At 35.7% G+C, this 25,254-nt stretch overlaps 1 protein-coding gene across 1 annotated transcript in view; it reads left to right on the plus strand.

Annotated features, from left to right (window-relative positions):
- The window catches only part of ENTHD1 (ENTH domain containing 1), a 94,911-nt gene that overhangs the window by 13,415 nt on the left and 56,242 nt on the right, over positions 1 to 25,254 (plus strand). Inside the window, exons 2-3 of the mRNA XM_011369087.1 lie at positions 1,752 to 1,994; positions 16,936 to 17,054. Coding sequence (XP_011367389.1) covers positions 1,752 to 1,994; positions 16,936 to 17,054 — 362 coding nt within the window. The remainder of the gene's footprint in view (positions 1 to 1,751; positions 1,995 to 16,935; positions 17,055 to 25,254) is intronic.

Genomic DNA, 25,254 nt, shown 5'->3' on the forward strand with positions numbered 1-25,254 from the left:
CATGGAGCTCATATTCTAGGTGAGGAAACAAACAAAAAACAAGGAAATAAATATATAATATAATATTAGATAGTGATAAATGCCAAGGTAAAAAATAAAGTAGGATAAGGGAGTAGAGAGATGGGCATGAGGCTATTTTAGAGGTGGTGGGCAGAGGGAAGGCTTCTCTGAGGAGGTGATATTTGAGTAGTGACGTGAATGAATCAGGGATCTAGCCACGCAAAGAGTTCCCGGCAGAAGGAACAGGCAGCACACAGCTCTAAGGACATAAAGCACATGGCGGGACTGCAGAACAAGGCGGCCAGGGTGGCGAGAGTAGGCACAGTGAGGCGAGAAGTGGAAGGAGATGAGCTCCTGAAGTTAAGAAAGGGGAAATGAGTTTCTCACTCCTCTCTCCTCCTCCAAATGAAGCTATGTCGATTATCGAGGAAAGATAGTGTCCAGTGTATTGTCTAGTCCCTAAAGGCTGACAGTCACAGCATGAGACAGTCTGTCATGCCACAAGAAGTGGTAACCCAAAATGCTGAGATTGTTTTGGGATACGGACTGCAAGCAAATCATAGGAAATTAAGGATGTTTAGAATGATAAGATCGAAGCAGTTATTAAAAAGTTAGGAAGACATGACTAAGAAGTGAAATTAGGTGAAATAATCTTGGAAAAGATGGCGACTTGAGCAAAGGTTTCTGACACTATCAGTCCTTAATGAAATATACCCTGAATTTGACCATTTCTCATTGCTCCACTACTAGTAAATTGTAATTGGAAACATAACATTAACACTAATTCATCATACTCGAAGGCCAAAATTAACGTAATAGTGGATATTTAGGCACTTTCCAGTTCACTTCAGTTTACTTTTACAAGGCTTGCAAAGACATGAGATGTTAGCATAAGTTGGTCCCAAGATATGGAGGAGTAAAGGAATTCCTTTGTTATTTCTCATGGGAGAGTGCTGAGGAAAATAGTAATAATATTACCATGTATTTGAATGAGTGTACTTTTATATATCTGTGAATTAGACTGGACGGATATGCTTATGCTGCTTTTCAGACAGGAGACTCTGGCCCAGACAGACCACCTGGCTCAGAGTCACACAGATGGTTAAGGGCGGCACTTTGGTTAGAATTCTTGTCTTAGACTGTGCTCTGGCATTCCGTTAGTGGCATCAAATCGATAGGATGTCATGTCTTGGAAAAGCCAGTTGCCCTCCCTTCTCGTGTCGCCCAGTCTTCCGCCTCTAAGGTAACATACATTAACAATGTCGTAGGTACCTGGTTGGTTGTCTGCTTGCCCATCCATCATCCATCCATCTATCCACTTCTCTCTTCTTTATACATATACTGGTGTATTTTCCCCTATGCTTTACAGATTTGATTCATACTGTGCATATTTAAATCTTCAGCCGCATGTCATGGTCATACATCTAGATCTCATTCATTCCTCTTTGTATGCCTTTTTCATTTGATTTCTTGCAGAGTATGTATTGCTTTTAAAAGGAAAATCCAAAGCATATTTAAAGTGAAAAATATCATGCCAGTACATGATATAATTTCATCATATAGTTATTTACTTCTTGAAGTAGAAGAAAAGGAATACGTTTATTGACAATTCTAACGAAACAGGTTTCCCTCTACGCTTGCCACAGGTTTCTTCACTTTGCTAACATATTCATTTTTCCTAAGTTTCTTTTGAATAAAAATTCATCGTAGCCTTAACTTTTTTTTCTAAGCGAATTCAATGTATTTTTCAGGTTATCATATCCGGGAAAAGTCTAAGCAAGTCATCACATTGCTGATGGATGAACAATTGCTGCATAAAGAGAGGGAAGTAGCATGTCGGACTAGACGGCGCACCTCTCACTCGATGACGTTTCCTAAAAGATTACCTGGTACAGGTAACTCACCAACAGCCTGCGCTTCTGCCCCCACACCAGAAATTCCTGCTTCAGAGAAGAGGCAAAAGCTGCTTAAGGTTGCAAGGCTACATAAAAAAAGTATGTATGATGATCATTGGCCTACAACACATTAGGTTTTTAAGAACAACTAAAAAAATATAAAACATAGCTTTTAGTACTAACGTGTTAATATTATATTCTATTAGTATATTAGGCACCATTACTATAGAGAACAAAGATGAAGAATAATATTCAGTAGAAAATTTTATGACTGTTTCCTGAATGCAATTGTCTGGAATCCAAATAAATAATTTTGAGCTTAAAAGGTATTAAACAGATAACTATCCTATTTTGCATCATTATTAATTTGTAATATTTTAATCATAACTGGAATGAGAGGAGAACTTTTCTGAGACTAGGGTCTGGATATGTGTGCATTTGTGCCATTTGATCCCACACCAGGAAACTGACATTTTCTTAAATGTGCCTTGGAATTCTAAAATTGCTCTAAAACTCTTCTAGGATAATACCTTGTGTTACATAACTCTTTCCTTTGCCTAAAACTTTAAATTCGAGCTACTAAACTTAAAAAAAAAAAAAAAAAAGGATATAGTTATAATGTTAGAAATCAGCAGGAAACTGAAATTATTTTTTCTGCCAAAGTTGCTAAAACTTAAAAGACTGTCATTTTGCCCTAACTTCTCTAGTACAAATCTTTTTTTCGATAAGTCGTGTATAGGAATGGACAGTCTGAGGAAGCAGGAACATTAACGAGTTGTGACTTAGACAACCGTCTCTTGAAAGGAACTAAACTTTGTGCTGTGAGGGGCATAGTAGAGAGACATAGAGTTACAGGTCCTTTCAGAGCCTTGCCTCCTGGCTTTATCATGTGAATCTAGTCATCAAGATGCTGAAAGAGATGCAGGTATTCAGTATGAATAAATATTCCAAATGTCAGTTTAAAGTGTGAAAATTTAAAAACATTAATAGTAATACCAACACAAACTAATCCTACTAAAAATCCTTAAAGTACTCGTCTGATGCAGTCAAGAGTTCTCAAACGGTCACTCGATTTGTACCTATTCTGAAATTTTCTCACGGAAGCCTTAAATTGAAACTGAAACTAAAAAGGAGTTAGCAGAGTAAAGTAACCAATTATGACTCATCCAGAGTTTGTTCCCCGCTTTTGCTGCTTCTGTTAACTTTCTTGCTCTTCTTTCCTCCATTTCTTCTCTTCTTTGATCTTTTTTTTAAAACATGTATTTAGTGAATTTATTATTTGAAGTTTGGATGTCTAGCAGAAATTTGGAGCTATAGGATTAAATAAAGTCCCCTTCATCATGGAGCAAATATTCTAATGACCAAGAAAGATATTAAACACACGTAAATGAAATAGGTATAAAACTATTATGTCAGGTAGAGACAAGTGCTATTTAAAAAAAAAAATAAAGGAAAGCAGTGTCAGAGGACAGAGAATGACTGGGACGGCTTTATTTTAGGTCAGATAATGAGAGAAGGCCTTTTGGAGGAGGTGACTATTTGAACAGAGACCTGAATGAAGTGAGGAAGCCCTTGATATGGGTGATGTGTGCCAGGCAGAGGAAGAGCAGGTGCAGATGCTCTGGAGCTGGAGCGAGCTTGGCATCCTTAACTGTGAGCTTGGGAAACAAGGCCCAGAATTGCTACAGAAGTAGCAAGTGCTACATCAACTCTTAGCCATTTTTATGATTCATACAAAGAAATCTATCTGGTTTACTGCTTTATAATCACTGCTTTTTTTAACCTAAAATAATACTCCCCAGCTTTATGACATATCTTCTTCAGTAGACTGAGCTCTGAATGACTTTTGACTTTTAAAAAAATCAATCTATTTTCCAATGAAGAGGTTTTGCTACAGTACTTTTTTTTCATACCACGAACATGTATTGAGTACCTACTTACTGTATGCCAGATACATTCTAGGCCTGGTAAGCAAATTTGGCATATTTCTGCTCTCATGGAGATTTTATCTAGCAATGGGCTTTCAGTCTGTTTAAAAATATATAAGGGTGCAAAAAGGGTTTTGGTGAATGATGGCATCATTGAAATGAATTTGTAGCAAGAGTACAATTTAAAGTAAATAGTGAATGTTTGGGTGTAAAAACTGTAGTAAATCTGTTAAAAATCTGTTACATTATTTTAAAATTTTATTCGTCCATCACTATATGTACACAGACATGCTAGATGTATAGATGTGTGGGGGTTTTTTCAAAAAAGAGTGATTGAATTAAGTAAGTTCAGCAATACTAATCATTTCCATGTAGGCACTTGAATCTGAAGCTGTATTTTAAAGAAAGAATGAAAGCTGATAATTTGGTTGGAGTGGGGGGAGAATAAGAAAATAAATAGTGGGAGGGTGTTCTTAGTGGAACAGGAGAAGTCGCAAATGAAAACTTGGAGATGGGTGGATCAGTTAGAATGAGGTACACCCACAAGTAATGGTGGTAGAGCCCACAAAGTGATAGCAGCTTAAACATAATATAATTTTTTTTCTCACCTCTAAAAATAATCCAGAAATAGGTGTTCTAGAACTGATGTGGCTCTCCATGATGTCAGCGACCCAGGGCTTTTTCTGTCTTTTTGTCCCACCTAACTGAGCATGTAGCTTCCACTTCATTATCCAGTATAGCTGCTTGAGCTCCAGCCATCACATCTGCATTCTAGCCAGTAGACAGGAGAAGAGGTTGAAAATATCAACGCCCCTTCTTTTTAAGGACACTCATTAAAGTTGCGCATGACATTTGGGATTACATATTATTGTTTAGCACTTAGTCACATGGACACTCCTAGCTGCAAGAGAGACTGAGAAATGTAGTCTTTATACTGGACAGCCATATGCCCAGATGAAAGAGAATCTATCCTTGAGGAAGAAGTAGAGAATAAATAAATATGGGAGAGCAAATAGCCCCTACCATAGTGAGAAAGAATACAAACAAGAAATAAATTAATCATGATAATACATGGTTGTCAGATTACATAGAATAGAGAATATGAATTTGGATATGATATGTAAGAGAATGTGGGCAGATAGTTGAGAGTACTCAGCAGAGTTCATAAAGGACATAATGACAGTATTTGGAAATTTCAATTTGATAACGACTAGCAACTAGGAATCATTGTAGGCCTTTGAGAACAGAAGGATGTCTAGCTTAGTCACAGAACTTAGCTTTTGTTACTGAAAACAGCTGCTAGTGGAAGATAATTCTTATTGCTTCATGTATAAATGAAGGAGATATGAATTGGAGGGAAGCTTGTAACAGACAGTTGTTTCAATCCAAGCATCCAAAACTTGCTCTAAGGTTATTGAAATGTGGGGAAGTTAATGCTTAAAGATAGAATATAGAGAGGAAATAGGGTAAGTAGGCAATATATTGGAGAAGAAAGAAGTTGAAAATGACTCTAACATTTGAATTAGAGAAGACAGAGGCAAGCGATGGTATCATATAGGTAAATTTCCATGAGAAGGAATTTAAAGGTGTCTCTATATTATTTAGTTATAATGAAATGTAATATTGAACGCATTTCTAGAAATATGATTTTCAGACTTTAGGATCTAGAACTGAAACAGCTGTGCCTAGGTTCTTTGTTGAATATTAGCAAGGGAAAAGAGGTACTTTAGAGAAGGTGTTATATACACATCACTACTTCTATTCGTTTTTTCTATTCCTGGATGTTTTTCTAAGTTGTGATTCTGGTAGATAGTTTGGGTGGTTTTTATTTAGATGATTATGATTGAAGAAAGATATGAGCTGAAGGATAATTGCTGCTTGATGGCAAGACAAAACTATATAAAGCCTAGTTATAACTCAGCTTCTCTGAGCTATGAGCATCAGAGTTAGGTCCTTTCGTTGGAGGTAATAGTTATAAAAACTATCACTACAGATATTGTGTACAACCAGATTAGCAAAGCTTTACCTCTGTTGGTCATCCAATCTTCTGTAAACAGCTCTTTAGTAGCAGTAGTCTTTGCAATGAAACTTTACCTGTATTAGAGAATTACTCTGGTCTCTATCATGGGATTATCTCCCTTAAAATGGTATGGCCCGCTGGACCAAAAGTTGAACTTCAAAGTAGTTGTCATGCTTTTATAAGCAAAAACTCCAGTGTTGATGTTTCTTTCTACAGTGAACTTTGTACTAACAGAGTTGATGTGGAGTCATACTTGGTTGCCTTATGACATAGAGTCTAGATGGCAGAGCTTATGGTACAAGTGGTGGCTGCTACTCAAATATTTGCATTGATGAATGTCAAGTGGTGATTTTTAAAAATTTGAAAATAAACAGATGTAAAAAAAGAAAATAACAATAACTGATACCCCTACCACCCTAAACCAACCACTATTAACATTTTAGAATATTTACTTCCAGACTGCTTATTTTTTCTTTTATTTTTGTTTCAGAAAAATTACCCTACTGATTATAAAAACAATACTGGCTCATTACAGAGAATCATTCACTTCTAATCCCATCACTCAGAGTAGCCATAATTAATATCAGATAAACATAATCCCAGGCATCTTTTATCCATACATACATGTAGAAAGATGGATAACTAGAGAAATCATTTTTATAAAAATAGAATTACACTAGAGACTGTTTTTTACTAAAAAAATATTTCAAGCTACTTCTGGCAAAAAGACTTACTAGGAGCTCCAGGAAGCCTATTTACTGCACAAATAACCAGACTGGAAATGATGCACTGTTTGCAAGATTTCCGGCCTTACCAGAAGTATGAGAAGTCTCCAAGCGTCTCTTCTTCCACAAATTTAATTCGTTAACTTAATTAAATAGGTAAAATAAGAACAGTACATGTGAGCTTGGGTCAGAGTGATTTCCAGCTGTTGCCTGTGGGACACTGCAGATGACTGTAGGGGTTGAGTTGCTTCAGGGCAGTTGTCACTAGTTAAGAAAATGAATTCTGGGTCTGTCTTGAGCATTGGGAAGGAAAGCCTAAGATTACTGTGTTGAACCCAGGAACTCAAGGGGGACCAAAGTGATTCCAGGTAGTTCTCTCAGCAAGAAGAAAGCCTGCTCAATTTACAAGTTAGGTTCACAGGCTTCCCATCAATTAAAATCAGGCAACGAACTCACAATCCATATCACCAAACACGGGAGAAAGTAATTAGCAAAGTACATATTTAGTCCCCCAAAGACAGTAGATATTAGAAAGGTCAGATACAGGATATAGAATAGCTATGTATTTGAATATCTAATAAACAACAGCTATAACCACAGTATTAATAATGGGGGACACTGCGCATGTGTGGGGCAGTGGATTCATGGGAAGTCTCTTTACCTCCCTGTCAATTTTGTTGTAAACCTAAAACTACTCTAAAAAATAAAGTCTCAAAAAAAAAAAAGACACATTCACAAGCACAACCATCAAAACCGATTTGCCCTTTTCTGAACTAATTCAGTTATTCAAATGCCAGTTATATCTGTCACAGCTTGGCTCTTTGAGCCCAACCAAACTGTTAAAAATTAAAACCGTTTTACTTAAAAAAAAAATTATTAGAAATCGGTGTATGAATTTTACATATTGAAACTTGCAAAAATGAGAACTACCACTGAAATAAAAAATGTAATTTAGCAAATTAGAAGATAGGTTCAAAGTAAATGGAAAACACGAAAGCAATATGAAGACACAGAGGATAGAGGACAGAGAAATGACAGTCAGCATGCCAGTAAACTCTCCTCGTCAGCTACAGTGGAGGCCAGATGACGGTGATACAATATTTTCAAAGTGCTGAGAGAAAATAGCAGCCTAAAATTGTCACCCAGAAAACCGTCATTTAAGGACAAGGGTGAAATAGTCATTTATAGATAAGTGCAAAAACTGAGAGTTTACCACCATGAGACCTACATTAAAGGATATACTTCAAAAAGAAGGAAAATTATTCCAGAAGAATGGTTGGAGACATTAGTAAACATGTATCTAAAATAAAATACTTTCTGTGTAAAATACTGTCTCATTTTTGAGTTTTAAAAAAAGACAAGTAAATGTTATAGCTATGGTGTGTAAGTTGGGAGTGGGTCTATGGAATTATATAGTGTACTAAAATCCATGTATTTTTTGAGAGAAGGATAAGAATATTATTTGACGCTAAACTTTTAAAGGTAAATGTGCATGATAAACTTTCAAGGGTAAACGCTAAAAGATGAGAAGTATAGAGTGCGTAAATAGTGAGAAAAAATGAAATGAGATTTTAATTTTATAAAGGGCAAAAAGCATAAAATGGGACAAATGGAGATTTAAAAAAGTAAAAGAGTAGAAATAAGTCCAAATATATGAATAATTACAATAAATATTAGTAGATTAAACTCGTCTGTTAAAAGGCAGAGATTATCAAATTGGGGAAATAGAAATCTAGATATATGTTGCAAGCATAAATTTACAAGAAAGGTTAAAAGCAAATGAGTGAAAAAAAAGATAAACTAGGCATATACTAATTAAAGAAAGCTGGCATAGCTATATTAATATCAGACAAAATAGAATTTAAGGCCAAGAGCATTATTAAGGACAATGATAAAAAGTTTAATTCTCGAGCAAGATATAACATTTCTAACTGTGAGTATACCCAATAAAATAACTTTAAAGTATATAAAGAAAAATTGGTAGAACTACAAGAAGATATTGAAACACCTGTCATTATAGTAGATGATTTCAAAATCTCTCTCTCATTTATTGATAGGTCAGTTAATAAAACACTTTTTAAAATATGAATTTTGCAATTGATTATATGTGTTATAAAGCAGTCTTAACATTTCAAAGAATCTGTATCACACAGACCACTTTTTCTAGCAAAAGTACAATTGTTTGAAATTTTAAAATATAAATAAAAATTTTTCATACATTTGAATTTGGAAGTATTCCTGTTAGAATCAAGTAGAAGAAAAGGTCCCCATTCTCCTTCTATTCACCTTTGTACTGGAGGTCCTAGCCATCACAATAAAACAAGAGAAATTGAAAAACATAAGTATCGAAATAAACAAATTTATTTGTATGTGATAGGACTTTTTCATATAGAAAACTCAAAAAGAAATATAGACATATTAGAAATACTGAGAATTTTAGCAAGATGGCTCATTCTAAGATCAAAATATATAAATCAAATTATATTTCTATATGTCAGCTATAAACAATAAATATAGTTTATAAAAAATACCATTTATAATAGCAAAAAATCATGATCTACTTAGGAATAAATCTTACAAAAGATGTACAAGATCTGTACACTGAAAATTATAACACTTAATTGAAATACATTAAAGAGGACCTGTATAAATGGAAAGATATTCATGTTTGTCTATTGACACACTCAAAAATGTAAATATCAGTTCTCTCCAAGTTGCAAAGATTTAGAGGAAAGTTCCTTAAGCTTGGTACTACTGACACTGAAAGCCAGACCATTATTTGTTGTGAGGTCTGTCCTGTGCGATGTGGGATGTTTAGCAGTATTCCTGGCCTCTGCACACTAGATGCTATTAGCGTACATCCTTTCCTGCTGTGAGAACCAAAAATATCTGCAGACATCGTTAAATGTCCCTTGGGAGCCAGAATTGTCCCCAGTTGAGAACCACTTACTCAGTGCAATTATAATCAAAATCCAAAAAAGATTTTTAAAACTGAATTTGATGGGCTGATTCTAAAATTTATCTGGAAGAATCAAAAGGTCAAGAATATCCAAAACATTCCTGAAGAAGACTAGTGGAGGGCTTGCCTTTCTAGGTAACAGGACTAAAGCATCTGTTGTCATGACAGTGTGGTTTGATGCAGAGATGGGTGTATGGACCAATGTAACAAACTGTAGAGCCCCAAAAATGGACCTAGGAAACTGTGTTATCTTATTATATGACAAGATGACATTTCACTCAGGTGGGGAAGAGATGAGCTACTTAATATTATCAAAGGCAATTATTTATCCATATTGAAAAAAATAAAATTAGATCTCTACCTCATATCATGCACAGAAACAGATTCTAGATGACTTAAGGACTTAAAAGTGAAAAAAAAATGGTTAGAAGAAGATAAAAGCGAATACCTTTTTTACATTGAAATAGGTCAGGATTTCTTAAACATAACAGAAACAAGTACAAACATTAGACAAGCATTTATAAATTTCTTGTAGAGACATAATTCTGAGAATAAGCCCCGATGGCCCTTGCCTTTATGAATGTGTGTAAAATTATTAATATGATGAATTATTACTCTCAGGTTATATTACATTATATGTCAAAAAGGGGGTATCCAGGTGGGGTTACTCTAATCACACGAACCATTTAAAAGCAGAGTTCTTTCCAGCTGGTGGCAGAAGAGGAAGTCGGGGATTCCATATGTGAGATTTGAGGCCCCCTTTCTGGCTTAAGGTAGAGTGATAAGGAATCCAAGTGGCTTCTAGAAACTGAGAGTGAGCCCTGGTTGCCAGCCAGCAAGGAAATGGAAACCTTGGTTCTACAGTCAAAAGGAACTGAATTCTGCCAGCAACCTGAATGATTTTGGAAGTAGATTCTTTCTCAGTGTCTCCTCTAGATTAAGAGTCTGGCTGGGCCGACACCTTGATTTTGGCCCTGTGAGACCTGAAGCAGAGAACCCAGTCAAGTCTACCTTAACTTCTGACCTACAGAACTGTGACATAATAAATAGGTGTTGTTTTAAGCTAGCAAGTTTATGGTAATTTTTGACAGCAATAAAAACTAATAAAACTATATTAAATCTAAGAATTTCTCTTCATCAGAAACATCATATAAAAACAGTCAGGAACTAGGAGAAAAATTTCTAACACATATGACTGACAAAGGATTAGTATCCAGATTATATAAATAATTCCTACAAATCAATAAGAAAAGGACAACCCGACTGAGAAATAGGAAAGGGATATGGAAAGCATTTCTGAAAAAGAGGAAGGAAACATGGTAGGCCAAGAAACATATTTTTAAAAATGTTCAACCTTGTATCATTATATAGTAGCAACAAACAATTATGAAACATGTGAAAATACACAATTTACAATAACTTAAAAATCATCTAATGCCCTATTGTGAGGAATTCCCTTCTGTTCCTTGAGCTACATTTTCTCTTACATTTGTAATCTATTTTTGCATCCTCCCTCCCTCCCTCCCTCCCTCCCTCCCTCCCTCCCTCTCTCTCTCTCTCTCATCTCTTCTCCCTCCTTTCCTCCTTCTCCAGTTGGGAAATAGACCCTGTTTCCATGGGCTAGAGAGATACCCTTGAGCTTCAGCTCATCCAATTCAGTGTGAAACCATGAATTTCACTTCCATTAAAATGTCAGCATCTTTATTTACTCACTCTGTCACACCTATTTTTTTCCTTTACTTATTTCCTCCTCTTTTCAGTCAAAGGAGGAGAAAAACCATTGTCCACTCAGTTCCCTTTTTTCCAGATATTTGGATATTGATGAGAAATTTCAGAATCTTGTCAACTCCTCAGGATCATCACCTTTGGAGAAGAAGGGACGTCCTAGATCTTGTTTCTTTTCTTGGCCACCAGTTATTTTCCTCTTTTTTCTTTAATAAATTACTTTCAGTCGTATCTGTTTCTGCATTAGATTGCTATTGTAAAATTTGATTGTTAGTTTTGTGAAATATTTTTTAAAAAAACGTTAAGTATTGGGTGATACAAATTCTGTGTCACAGTTCCACCCTGTTGTCTTAACCCAGGAGTCTATTTAAACCTGCCCTTGTAGGGAGTGACTGTATTTTTCCTTGTCCCCGTAGCTGAGCGTTTAACACACCTTGTGGCTTTTCCTGTTTCCTATTATCTTAAGGAAGAACGACCGCGAGGACTCAAATATTGTATGCTATTGCGAGCAAAACACTGAAATAAAATTGCCATAACTCCCATTTTAAGATCTCTTCCAACAAAATTTTGTCCTGGCTCACCTTTTATTTACCAATTTCAGATTTTAAAATCTGCTTAAACATCTCTGCTTTCTTATTCTTTGTCCTTTTCCTGTTTTCATTAAAAAAAAAAAATGCCTTTTCCCCACTAATGTCAAAATTCACCTTTCAGACAAGGTTTACAGTACTTATACTCTGTCTCCTGTCCCTCTGCAGCATTTCTCAGAAGTAAACAGGATCCTAGAGGTTGTGCCTGTAGTGGGTGCTGTGGTTCCCCCCCGCCCCCCAGATTCCCACTTCAAGATCAAGGCATTCAGTCCTGCTGGGAGGGTTGGTGGCTCAGGGCTGTCTTGAGTCCTCTGGGATTTCCCAACAGCTGAAGAGAGCCTCTTTGCCCAGGCTCTTTGCCCACTTCCAGAGAGATGCTACATCCAGTGACCTGTAAATGTGGTCCAGTCCCCTTGCTTCAAGGCAGGACAGCTGTGAAGAGCCATCCCAGCCCCAAAACCTCTGGTAGGGTTGGCTGAGGCCTCTGTTGCAGCCGCTGCAGTTCAGTCTCTCCCTGGCCTCTTCTCGCCTCTCGCCCTCCTCACACGTGCTGTTTCTGGGGACACCCCCTCGTGAATCTCTCTCATACAAATCTGAGCCACGGCGACTGTTTCCTGGGGAACCCAGCCTAGGACTATGGCCTTTCCTCAAGATTTAAATTATAGGGCTATCATAATATGTGTACGTAAATGAAAAAAGAGAATTATAAAGCAAATGGGGCAAAATGTGAACAATTGGTGAATCTGGAGGAAGAGTATATAGTTCTTTGTACTGCTCTTGCAACTTTAAGTTTGAAATTATTATAAAATGGCAGTTTAAAAAATTAGGACAAATATTATTTGAAGATGCTGAAGTGTAATTATGCCCCAAGACAATGAAATTGTTAGGATTCCAAACTCATGATCCTGCAAAAGTTAGATATAAACTTAACTACTATGAGACTTACATGTCTTATCAATTTTTCACTAGCCTAATGACTATTTTCTATGAAGGATACATTTGTTTATTTTTAAAAAATAATTTTGTTAAGTAAATGACTAACTTAAATTATACCCGAAAGGACACTGTCAATACATAGTAACACTGTTTACTAGATACTAAATAATAAATGGAAAAATTTGGGAATTTGTTCAGTTTATGGAGCATTTTATTTCCAAAACATGCTGTTGCAATGTTAATGTCTGGTAGGGCGAACGTCAGTTTGATATCTCATCTAAGAAATATCACAGGGTTTACCAATTCTGCTCTGCGGGATTATCGAAGTGGCACAGGTTCGACGAGATCGATGGCTTCTCTCTAGATAGTTTTACAAAGCACCTACAGCCTCGGCATCCAAGCACTCATCATCAAATGACTCAAGAGCGTCATTTCCTGTTGCATCCTCGCTTTTTCCTCTGAGGTTTCTCACTCACACACTAGTCCTCCTTGCCTTGTGAGTTCATAGTCTCAGTTGATAGTTTATGATACCAAAGGGACTTCATTTCCACTAAGGAACCAAATGTGTGTTCTCCCCTTCCTCTGGCTTGTGAACATCCAGAAATAAATGTTGCGTAATCATCTCATTTAATTAAGCACACCTCACTTCCAGTGTGTTGCCTGCAACTAAAAAATTTCTAAATACGTTTCCATAGACTCACAATATTATAACTGCCTTCCTTCTTGCCCCTATAAGATTATTTAATATAGGTTTATAACATTTTGGCTATTCTAAGATAAAAATGCATCCCTATGCAAGATTTTTTCATTCACAGTTGAGATTCTTCAGTTTTCCTCACACTTTACCTCAAAATTGACTTCCTGAAATTTTTATTAATCTGCTTCTGTGATGTCTAAAAACTCGGTTCATAGCATTTCAAGGATGATTCTGCTTCTGAATTCCCAAAGAGTGATAATACAATTCCGGATTAAATCATTTATGAAAGTACATAAATGATCTAAGCCTCAAACCACTGCTGTGTGCCACTATTAATTATAAAATCTCCAAGTCCAAAAGAAACTCATTTTAATTATTCATTTTCATGTGAAGTTACAAGAAAATTAAAGTTAGAACCTTTAATGTGAAGTTCTTATTCTTTCTTCAGTATCTTTCATATGTACCAGACTTGCTTCTTTGCCCATGTAGTTCCTTCTGCTTGGAATAATTTCTTCCTCTACGCTTATCAGAATCCTAGCCATCCTTCAAAGCGTGTTCAAATTTTACTTGCTATTTGAGGCTCTTTCTGATTACTCCGGTATACATTGATTTTTTTTTCCTCCTTGGCATGTCTAGTCCTAAAGTTAATTTAAGAAAGTTCAGCATGTAATTGTTCTCCTCTGATTATTTCCTGTAAGTCTGCATGTTAGACATAACTTCTCAGGCTACACATTTTCGAAGGTCAGGACCAAGTCTTATACCATAGCTTTTCAAGCTATTTTTCTTACATAACCCTTAAAATGATTTTGAAAAATTACATACCTCCTTATACATTTTTAAGTTGACAGATGAAATTTTATTATAAGTTTAAGTAAATACAATTCAAAATATTGATGTTAAAGACAAAAGAATACAAAATAAAACAAACAAAAGTGCTACTTGAGACTATTGAGGGTAACTAAAGGAATCTAAATACCATTGTGATTGATACTCGTAGTCATTCATCTGAAAAAACACACCGAGTCTTTAACTGTTGGAATTTTTACATCATTCTCTTTTCTACTTGAAGTCATATTTCTATTCCACATCTCTCACAGAATTTTATTTGAATAAAAGGTATTTTTTTGCTTGAAAGTCTTCCCTACATCAAATACGTACATAAGTCGAAATTATTTTTCTAAATTTTCTGTGACCAGAGGCTTTAAGTGGTAAAATATTCCTTCTAGATTGACTTGTCATTTCAATTATTTTTAGCAAAACCAAAACCACAGAAGTGTATTATAAATTTTTATAAATACTTATTAAACATAAAGGGTACAATTTTATTGGAAATACATGTTTTTATGAGGTAAATGGAACTGTTCATTTACCCACATATGAATATTACTTATTGCTAGAAATAAGCAGGGTTCAGCATAAATTGTTTCTGTTTTACATTTTTATATATGTAAATGCTGCAAACACTTGTTCACATAAAATCGTAGGTGGGAATAGTAGATATGTTATTACAGCAATGTCAATCAACTCAATGACTTCCTTCCAAGTAATATGCCAAAAATTATGTAGTGATTCATTATAAAAATGTTTTTCATCTCTTGTCAACTGTTAACTTGATTAGGTCTTTTTTTCAGTGTCGTTGGAAGGAAAGGATTAGAAACTCCCTACTTGGGAAAAGGTTTGTTAAACAGTCATTAGGAGTAATTTACTTTCTCAGGTTCTGAGAATAATACCAAAAATGTTTTACTCAAATTTAGCAAATCACTTAATTATACCTGTTACACTTTAACACAATATACTCAGGAAGTATGGAAAAAACAAAAACATTAATCACAACATGCCTGTCAATACAGTAATTGCTTGAGAAAATGATTTTATTGTGTCATGTTTTAAACATATTTTCATGAACTTTGCAGGTTTGGTTCATTCAATTTTTGGAAATTATTTATCATATTTACCTAGTTGGCAAAACCAGCCGTTATTGTCAAAACAACCAGCCACGTCAGATTTAAACTTCAGGAAACGTCTTACTTTATTTATTCAAATAGATGTGTAAATAAACGTCACTCTAGTTGCAGTCACACTCTTGAACTCTCTTTCTAAGACAGACAGCCAAGGCGTGAAGCCTTTCATAAGGTCGTTGCATCGATGACATAGGGGTCCCCGCCTCCCTTGCTTCCTTTGCTTTCCTCTCATGGGATTCTTCCTCAGGAGTGGTGTGTTCTTTGACAGTAGCACAGGGGCACTAAATGGAACTTGTCAGCTGTCTTGACATTAAGTGAAACGTGTCAACTATCCTGCTTCTCCATACTACAATACCAGACATCCTGGTCTGGACCAAAATTCCCTGTTACTTATGTCACGCTTTGCCATTAAATGAAATGTGTAAGACAAAACAAACTTTGAAGCTCTACTCTGGGTTTTTTGTGCCTTGATTAAATTGCTTCTCCACCCAGTCTTTTTTACTACTGTTTGATGCCTTAGAGATTCTCACATTTGCACCTTAAGGGAAGATATACCATGATAATACTGGGTAAAGGATATGTCTTTCTTTATTAAGTAGGAGAAAATAGATTATGAAAGGGAAGGGGGAAAGAACTAGCCTGATGCTTCCACGCAGTTGCATTCTCAGGCAGATCAGTTTTTGGAAAGAATATATAGAGAAGTTGTGAATCTGGACATTGATTCTTTAAGATTATCTGTGCCCACCTAACCTTTGGAAATTCATTCAGTACCTCCAATGGTGTGCATACGTCAGTTTGAAAATAGCTTTCTAATATTTCTAATTGCACCTAATAATATGCTGAGATATAGTTGGCTCTAATACTTTGTTTACATAGTAATTAACATGGAAGGAAAATGATGTTAAGACTACAAAAAACATTAAATTCAGCAAAAATATACAGGCACAAATATCAGTTTATTTTCATTGGCATATTCTTTTTAAGTTTAAAAAATTTAAAGGTTTTTTCTTATCAAATAATATGTACATTTCTGATTAGTTTTGCTTAGAATGGATGACATTCACACAACAGTAATAAGGTTCTTTTAAATGTTGCTTAGAATCATTATAGTTGTTATTCCTGCTTTGCTAAAATTTCATTTGAATCATTTTCACATTTTCAAACTATTTTCTATACTATATTATATTTTATTTTAAAAAGATGTTTCAGATAATAAAGTTATAAAATAGAATTGTTGATGGGAGAAAGGGCTAGAATTGAAGTTGTATTTTTAAAATCTGGTTATAAACGGATACATTAAAATAATTATAAAGAGATATATTGTCAATTGTTATTAAGTGATATATTAAAATGATTAATATTCCTAGATAACCATTGGCAGATGAAGTATATTTTGTAGACAGAATGGGTCTTCAGAAGTGATTAACTTAAAAATCGTGAACTAATGTAAAAACATTACCGTTTTTTGCCAAGGTAAAATCTTAGCTTTGTGTCATTGACAGAAAACGCTGCCAAGGCAGGATTCAAACAAGAGCAGTGCCAAGACATCCAGTTGTCTAGTGGAACCGTGTTGTCCCAGGAAACACTGCCACTCGAGTTTAATGCTTGGAAGTCAACAGAGGTAAGTCACTGCAGGTGCTTTCCTGTTGCTGCTCTGATGAGTTACCGCAAACACGGTGCCTTACGTCAATACAGACGCTTTATCTTACCGTTCTGGCGTTTAGATGCTGACATGGTCTCACTGGGCTCAAATCAAGGGTTCTGTAGAGCTGCATCCCTTTCTGCAGGCTGTAGGGGAGAATTTGTTTTCTTGCCTTTTTGAGCTTCATGTGTTCTAAGACAACCTGTGCTTGTCTGTTAACTTTGTTTTTGGTGTCTTTGTTATACAGAGTGTTCAATAAGAATAAAGTTAAATTATCAAAGTTTTCCTTTATTGTTTGTGCTATTTAAGAAATTCTTTTTTTATCCCAATATAATAAAGATCTCATATTTTCCTTCTAAATCTTGAAATCCCTATGCCTTCTATAATTTTACTATATCGTGTAAGATAGGGGTCTTATTTGGTTTGAACTCCTGTGGATAAACAATATTTAATTTATTAAACAGTCTCATCTTTCTCTACTCATTTTAAAAAACATCTTAGCATGAAATAATTATAGACTTATAGGAAGGTGTAGAAATAGGATGGTCCCAGGTACCCTTCACCCAGCTTCCCTCGGTGTTGACATTTTATACAGCTGTCATACAACATCAAACCAGGAAGCGGACATTGGTTTGTGACTGCTGACTAGACTACAGACCTTAGTCAGTTTTCAAATTTTCAGTTCAGTAGTCAATTTTTTTAACCTCTGTGTGTGTGTTCTATGCAATTTTATCCTCAAGTATAGATTCATGCAACCAGTACCCAAATCAAGATACGGAACGGTGCTATCCCCACAAAAGTAGTCCCTTATGTTACCCATCCCATCTCACCACCCCCAGTCAAAGCCCCTGGCAACCACTGATCTTTTTTCCAATCTCTATAGTTGTTATTTCTAGAATGTTATATAAATGGACCCAGACAATATGTAACCTTTGAGATAGATTTTCTTTTTCACTCAGCGTAATGCTCTTGAGATCCATATCAATAATTCATTCCTTTTTGTTGTTGAGTAGCATCCCATTTTATAGATGTCCTAGAGTTTATTCGACCGTTCAACCATTTATTCAACAATCCATTGAAAGAGATTTGGGTGTTTCTAGTTTGCGCTATTTATGCATAAAGCTGCTGTGAACATTTGTGTACAGGTTTTTATATGTAAAGTTTTCTTATCTCTGGGATAAATTCCAGGAGTGTGACTGCTGGGTCGTATGGTAAGTGCATACTGAGTTTTGTAAGAAACTGTCAAACCGTTTTCCATAGTGGCTGTACCGTTTTACATTCCCACCAGCAGTGCGTGAGAGATCCAGGTTCTCTGCACCGGTTTTTTGTTTGTTATTACCACTGTTTTTTTATTTTAGCTATTGTAATACATTTGTAGTGACATCTCATTGTGATTTTGTGTTTCCCAAATGGCTAATGATGTTGAATATCTTTCTTTTCATGTGCTTATTTATGCCATCATAACTTCTCTTTGGTAAAATATATGTTCATATATTTTGCTCGCTTTCTAATTGGATTGGTTTTGTTTTGTTTTGTTTTGTTTTTACCATTGAGTTTTGAGGGTTCTTCATATATTCTGGATACAAATCCTTTGTCAGAGATGTGATCTGCATACATTTTCTTCCAGTCTGTGGCTTTTCTTTTCTTTTTAACAATTATCTTCCACGGCAAAAGTTTTAAATTTCGATGAAGTCCAGTTTATCAATTTTTTATTTTATGGTTCTCTTATTTCCTTCTTGTAGTTTTATGTTTTACATTTAGGTCTGTGATCTATTTTGAATTCATTTTTGTATAAGGAGTAAAGTATAGGTCAGGGTTCCTTGAAAAAAAAACCACAACTTTTTTTTTGTCTACAGATGTCCAATTGTTTCAACACCATTGGCTGAAAAGACTTAAATTTTACTGTAATAGCTTAAGTGTGAATTTTCCTTATCTCTCTTGTTTGTCACCCTATGAGACTTCCCAGGAGGAAGTCTTTCCTCTCTATTTAATTCTGAGAAAGTTATCTCCGGTTCCTAGATTTCCTACTGTTTTCATTTTTCTGTCTTTTTGAGATTCTTCTTATCTGGATCTTAGTAATAATTTTCTTTCTATCTTTCTATCTCTTAACTTTTCTTTAAAGTTTCTATTTTTCTTTTTGTTTTCTTTTTTCTTCTTCTAGAGTTCCTCAGCATGATCTTCCAGTTTACTAATTCGTTCTCAGCCATAGTCATTCCACTATTTATCCCATCTCTGTTCCCTACTTCAACATTCTATTTTAACATTTGATAGTTAATATCTCTATTTCATTCTTTTTATTGTGTTTGTTCCTGTTTCATATTGCTTATATCTTATTTATTTTAGTATGTATATTAAACTTATTTTAAATTCTTGGTCCACCTTTTCTAATATCTGTATTTCCGATGAAAACTATAATTCAGTTTTTAATTTTTCTTGCGAAATAATTTTGATCTTCAAATGACTGGTTACCCCTATGGGTTATGGCTTCTCTCATTAGGGCTGCTGAAGGCCAGACCTTCGCCTGCGACAGCCCTATCGGCTTCCGTGGGAGGTGGGGGAAGTGGCCTCTAGGGTAGAGGGCACTTCTCTCCCCTCCCCACTTCCTCCAAGGATATGAGAGTTAATCATTCCCTACTCTAAGGATCTATGCCTCAAGTTAGATATTTATTCTTAGCACCCCAGGAAGAAGCAGCTTTAGGGGAGACACTCCTTAAATTGTAAACCGCCTGCCCTGGGGGATCGTAGAGGTTCCCACTGACTGTTCTCATCTCCTTACCCACTCAGGACTTCCGTACTGACCAGAGTCACTCCTGAGCACAGCTGTCCCAGTCAGAGCAGGGGCGCAGGCAGGTTCCAAGGCAACGGATGGTGGGGGTAACGCTACCGACTTCTTCCTTATTTTATCCTTCCAGTGCACAAGCCACCTTCTGCCCCAGGCTAAAGCCAGCACTGGCTCCCCGCACCCCCAAACAAACCAGTTCCGAACGGCCCCTCCAACTCCCCAGCAGCCTCTCGAATTTCTTCTTATTTCGATGTCATCTCTTTATAGTATCTCCAGGATTGCTCCTGAGGGAGGAAGCCACCAGAACCAGAACCAGAACCAGAACCAGAACCAGAACCAGAACCTATTCTTCAGTGTTCTCTTACCTTCTTAGGCATACACCTACCTACTCACTCCTATTTGCACTTTCATGTGAAAACACGGATCTTTAATTCTGGCGTCTGTAGCTCCCCAAATATTACTTTTTCTCCATTTCCTTGAAATTTTTTTCTTCTTAATTTCTATTGGGTATATTTGGCCACTTAATCTCTCGTTTTCCATGTTTTTCAATTGCTTTTTAGAAAATATGTTTGTCTCATTATCTCCATGCTGAGTTTTAGGTAATTAATCAGAACCATCTTCCAGTTTATTTTTTTCTCTTTTCCTCTGTGCCCACTCTAGAATTTTTCCTGTCCATTGAGTGTTTTATTTCAATAGCTTTATTTTTCACTTCTAGGATTTCTCATTGCTTCTTTATATCTATTTGAGCTTATTTCAACTCCACCTGTTTTTGTATCTTGTTTTCTTATTCCTTTAATGTTATCCTTTCCATTATGTATTTGCAGACTCTAAACGTACTTTTAAATACTTTTTAAATTTCTTAGTTTCATTTCGTCAGGAATGAATTCAGTTTTTTCTGTGTTTTGGAATATTGATTTGTAAGCTCCTCTTGAGTGGCTCGGATTTTTTTTATCTTCCTTTTCTCTGCGCGTCCTTACCCTTTCCTGCCTAACAGTTTTTCATCTGCCTCCTCCTGATGCCCCGGACTATAGGTTCACATTCAGGACTTGATGCTGACACTTTGGAGCACCTTCATTTAATCATATCGGTGACGATGCAGATCCGGTCCCCAGAGCAAGGGATGCTGAGCATCAGTTGCCAGTGAAGTTTAGTTTGTATCCTCTCACCTACCTGGATATAATACCTTAAGAAGCCATAGTCTCGGGCCGTGATCGATGCCAGGTTATTTCAGCTTCCTTTATAAGCAGGAGATCCCGGTACCTGGGCATAATTTCAAGCAGTGAACCCATGTTCAACACTCTTTTCTTGGATGGACACTTTAAATCTGTATTTAACCCCTTAGAATTTGAGCTTCTAGTTTTCTCTGCCTTTTTCCGGACCCAAAGCCCCACAAAGGTCCACAGCTTCCACTTCCTTACCATTACACGTTTCTGCTCTCATCCATGAAGATATTTATTTTGTTCATGCTCTCATCCATGAAGATATTTATTTTGTTTTTGAGCACAACCGTGTCTTTAATTTTCACATTCGTGTTTTCTCTTTCAGAGCTACATTTGGAGAAGGAAGGTATCCCCAAAGTATTTCCTTATAGACCGTCTTGACTGTAAATCTGTCCCACTCGACAATATGACATTATCACATTCACTCATTTGTTTTTCAGTTTTATGTGTTATTCTCCTAGTAGAATGACAGCTTCTTGAAAGGAGAGACCTTTTTAGTCTTAGTCATTATCGAATCTTCAGTTGCCACATCTTTGTTAATGAAGAAACGAGGGAATAGTAGACATTCATTGTTAACTTCCTTCTCTTCCTGTGAAAGAGGCTTGTTTGGTGTCTTGCTCAGAGTGCTTTGTTTAGTGTTCCCTGCCACAGTTCCTGTGAGGAAATTATTTCTTGATCTTCTCTTCCCAAATCCTTTCCCCAATCCAATGAGGTACTGGATTTACCAGATTTTCTAGCAGCCCAGAAAAGAACATAAAATTAAAATTTCACTTTTCCTTAATTGCATAATAGCCCACAGTTTGAAAATAGATTATTTTAAAACGTATAACATTAAGTCAAAATGATTTTTAAATTTGAGATCAGTTTATTTGCTGCTGATGACTTTTAAGAGAGAAAATAGACTGGAATAATCTTACATGCTTTGGAGCCTAACAAAGACATAAAATGCTACTCAGTCTTTAAATTCTCATTATTATTGGTTTTTTTACTTTAGAGGAACTTACTGTAATTGATTTATATCATTCCACTTCTTATCTTGGTGAGCAAAAAACCAAAAAACAAAAAACCCTTCTCTCAAAAGAATTTTAAAGCTGGATTTTCTGTTTTCAAAACATTACTATATCATAACACTATTTCATCATCCTGCTGACAAGCATCTCCTCTTATTACTGTCAGGAACATTTGCTGCACTCCAATATGTCCTCTTCAGTAATCTGCTTTTGCAGCAGAAGACAAAAGCTATCAAGTTGAACAGTAAATCTAATTGTTGTTGCCAAATGTACTGCAGCTACATTACAATTCTCATGTTCTTAATACAGAATGAGAAAGAAATGATATTGTTGGTTGCTTAGGCAGAATGAGGGCTGCTTAAAAAATATCTTTGAAAAACTTTAAATAGAAACCTCTTTAACTATTCTCTTTCTCCAAATGAGAGAATTATCTTGAAGCAATAAATAAAATTCTTAACAGAATAGGGCTTTCAAAAGCAGAGCAGAGCTTGCCTGTGTAAAAGAAAGCCTTTACGTTTATGACACTGAGACACAGATGTGTTTTCCCACTGCATACTGTCCAGAATCTTTATTATTAAATTTGCTAATTAGTAAAGGTATTTGTAGCTTTTCGCCACCTCAAAAGACCTTCCTCTTTTCCTTTTGGAGGAGATTCACCAGTGAGGTTATGACTTTTTTTGGTCACAGTTGTTCCCATAGCAACAGAGAGGGCTGCTATGAATTGGTTTACACAAAATTAAAGCTGACCAAAGCCTTCAGTCTATTTGTGAGTTACTAAATTGCTAGTGATAGAAGATAAGTTTTTATTTCCTACTGCCTCCATTTATTATTTTGCTAAATGAAGAGTAAACAGTTTTTATCTTTGGGTTTATTAGCATGTCATTTATTATATTTGTAAAAATTCGAACTCATCAGAGCTGTTAGAGAAATGGAAATTATACTTATTCTAATTATGTTAATTCATTATCCCTTTATCTCTTTTCTGTATCATTGCTTTATACTTAAAAGTCCCTTTTTATTTTCATGTGTGTACTTTTATTCTTTTTTAAATTAGAAAATACTTGTCGGAAAAAAATTAAACAATATGAAGGCTAAAGAGTAAAAAACAGTTTCTTCTTACATTTCTATACTCCTTCAGTTCCTGTCCTCAGAGGCCACTATTGCTAGCAGTTTTCTATGAATTTTTTTGGGGGGAGGGAATTTTCTGTGCCTATACATTTTCTTTTACATAAATGGATTCATTCAATATATAATGCTCTGCAACATGCTCAGAACAAAGCAAAAATTCTTGGATATCTTTCTATAATAATAAATGGAATCATTCAATATATATCATTCCAAAAGACGCTTTTTTCCACTAAACTACATGTTAAGGACATATTTCTATTATAAGCACATATAACCGTGCCGTATTCTTTTTTCTTCATTTAAAAAATTTTTTATTGGTGCTTCAGAATTTAAGCTCAGAAAACATTGACTTCACGGGAAACCCACTCCGAGAAATGTAATTTTAGGCTGAACACCTGTTTCCCTTTATTTTCCCACAAAAGAGCATATACATGTTATTAATTACCTTCAATCTCCAATCACTACAGCTCTGCCAATACACGAGTAATATCCATTTCACCTAAACCGTTACGAATGTGTAGTTATATCCCAATTTCTGCCAAAGATTGTAACTTCCAAAGATTTTCTGGGATAAACTCACTGTCACTTGAATTCTTTGGCTACTTTTGAAGATGACATCCAAGGAACTCTGAATGATTCTCCTTTTTGGGGGAGACTTCATAGGCATTAGCGGTTAGCAGCAGAGGCTGTGCAGATCCTGTCTGGCACCCCTGGGAGATCAGATTAATAGAAATTTCATCACAGAGGTCTTTTCACTCAACATCTTAAGATGATGGTTTTCATGTGACATTTTGTTTTTTAAGTTCCTAACTACCATCTTTAATTCATTTCAGGGCTCAATTCATTACTTTTAAACTTCAACCTGCAGGTCTGCTTCTCACTATCTCTGCAGATGCAGATGCAAAGCCGCAGGGTGCCAAAGGCCCAAGGCTGCTGGCCATGCTGGACCTGGACAGAGGCCACCATGACGTTCAGCTGGTGCGGCTGGCCTTGGAGAGGCAACTGCACTATATTCTTGATGTATAAAATGAATTTTAATTTACTTAACCATTTTATATTGGTAACCATTTAGGGATTTTTCATGTTGGCGGAGGAATAGACACTTAGGGCAGTGGAACAGGATAGAGAGCCGAGAAATAGACCCATGCAAATATGGCCAACTGATTTTTGACAAAGGTGCAAAAGAAATGTAATGGAGGGAGGATAACCTTTTCAACAAATGATATTAGAGCAACTGGACGTTCATAGGCAAAACTATGACCTCAAACCTTATACAGAAATTCACTCCAAATGGATCATGGACTTAACTGTAAGTGTAAAACTATAACATTCTTTTAAAATAGGAGAAAAATCTTTGGGATCTAGGGCTGGCCAAAAACATGATCCCAAAAAAGGGGGAGAAATGTTGTAAAACTTCAACACAATTAAAAACTTTTGCTCTTTGAAAGACCCTGTGAAGAGGATGAGAAGGCAGACTACAAACTGGGAGAAAATATTTCCAAACCACATATCCGGCAAAGGACTAATATCTACAGCATATAAACAGAGAAAATATTTGCAAACCACATATTCAGCAAAGGACTAATCTCTACAGCATATAAACAGCTCTTAAAACTTCAACGGTTAAAAACCAAACATCCCGATTAGAAAACAGCAAATGATATGAACAGTCACTTCGGCAAATACAGATGGCAAAAAGCACATGAAAAAATGTTCATCCTCATTAGCCATTAGCCAAAGGAATATGTCATTTAAACACAGTGAAATATTGGAATGGCTAAAGTAAAAAATAGTGACAATACCAAATGCTGATGAGCATGTGGAGAAATTGGATCACGTATTTCTGGGAATATAAAATAGCACAACTACTCAGGAAAACTGTTGGCAGTTTTTTTATAAAACTAAACATGCCACCACCATATGACTCAGCAATTGTACTCTTAGGCATTTATCCCAAAGATATGAAAACTTATTTTCATACAAAAACCTATACGCAGTGTTCACAGTAGCTTTATTTGTAATTGCTAAAACCTGAAAAC

The sequence above is a fragment of the Pteropus vampyrus genome, unplaced genomic scaffold (assembly GCF_000151845.1).
Source record: "Pteropus vampyrus isolate Shadow unplaced genomic scaffold, Pvam_2.0 Scaffold145, whole genome shotgun sequence".
Classification (NCBI taxonomy): Eukaryota; Metazoa; Chordata; class Mammalia; order Chiroptera; family Pteropodidae; genus Pteropus; species Pteropus vampyrus.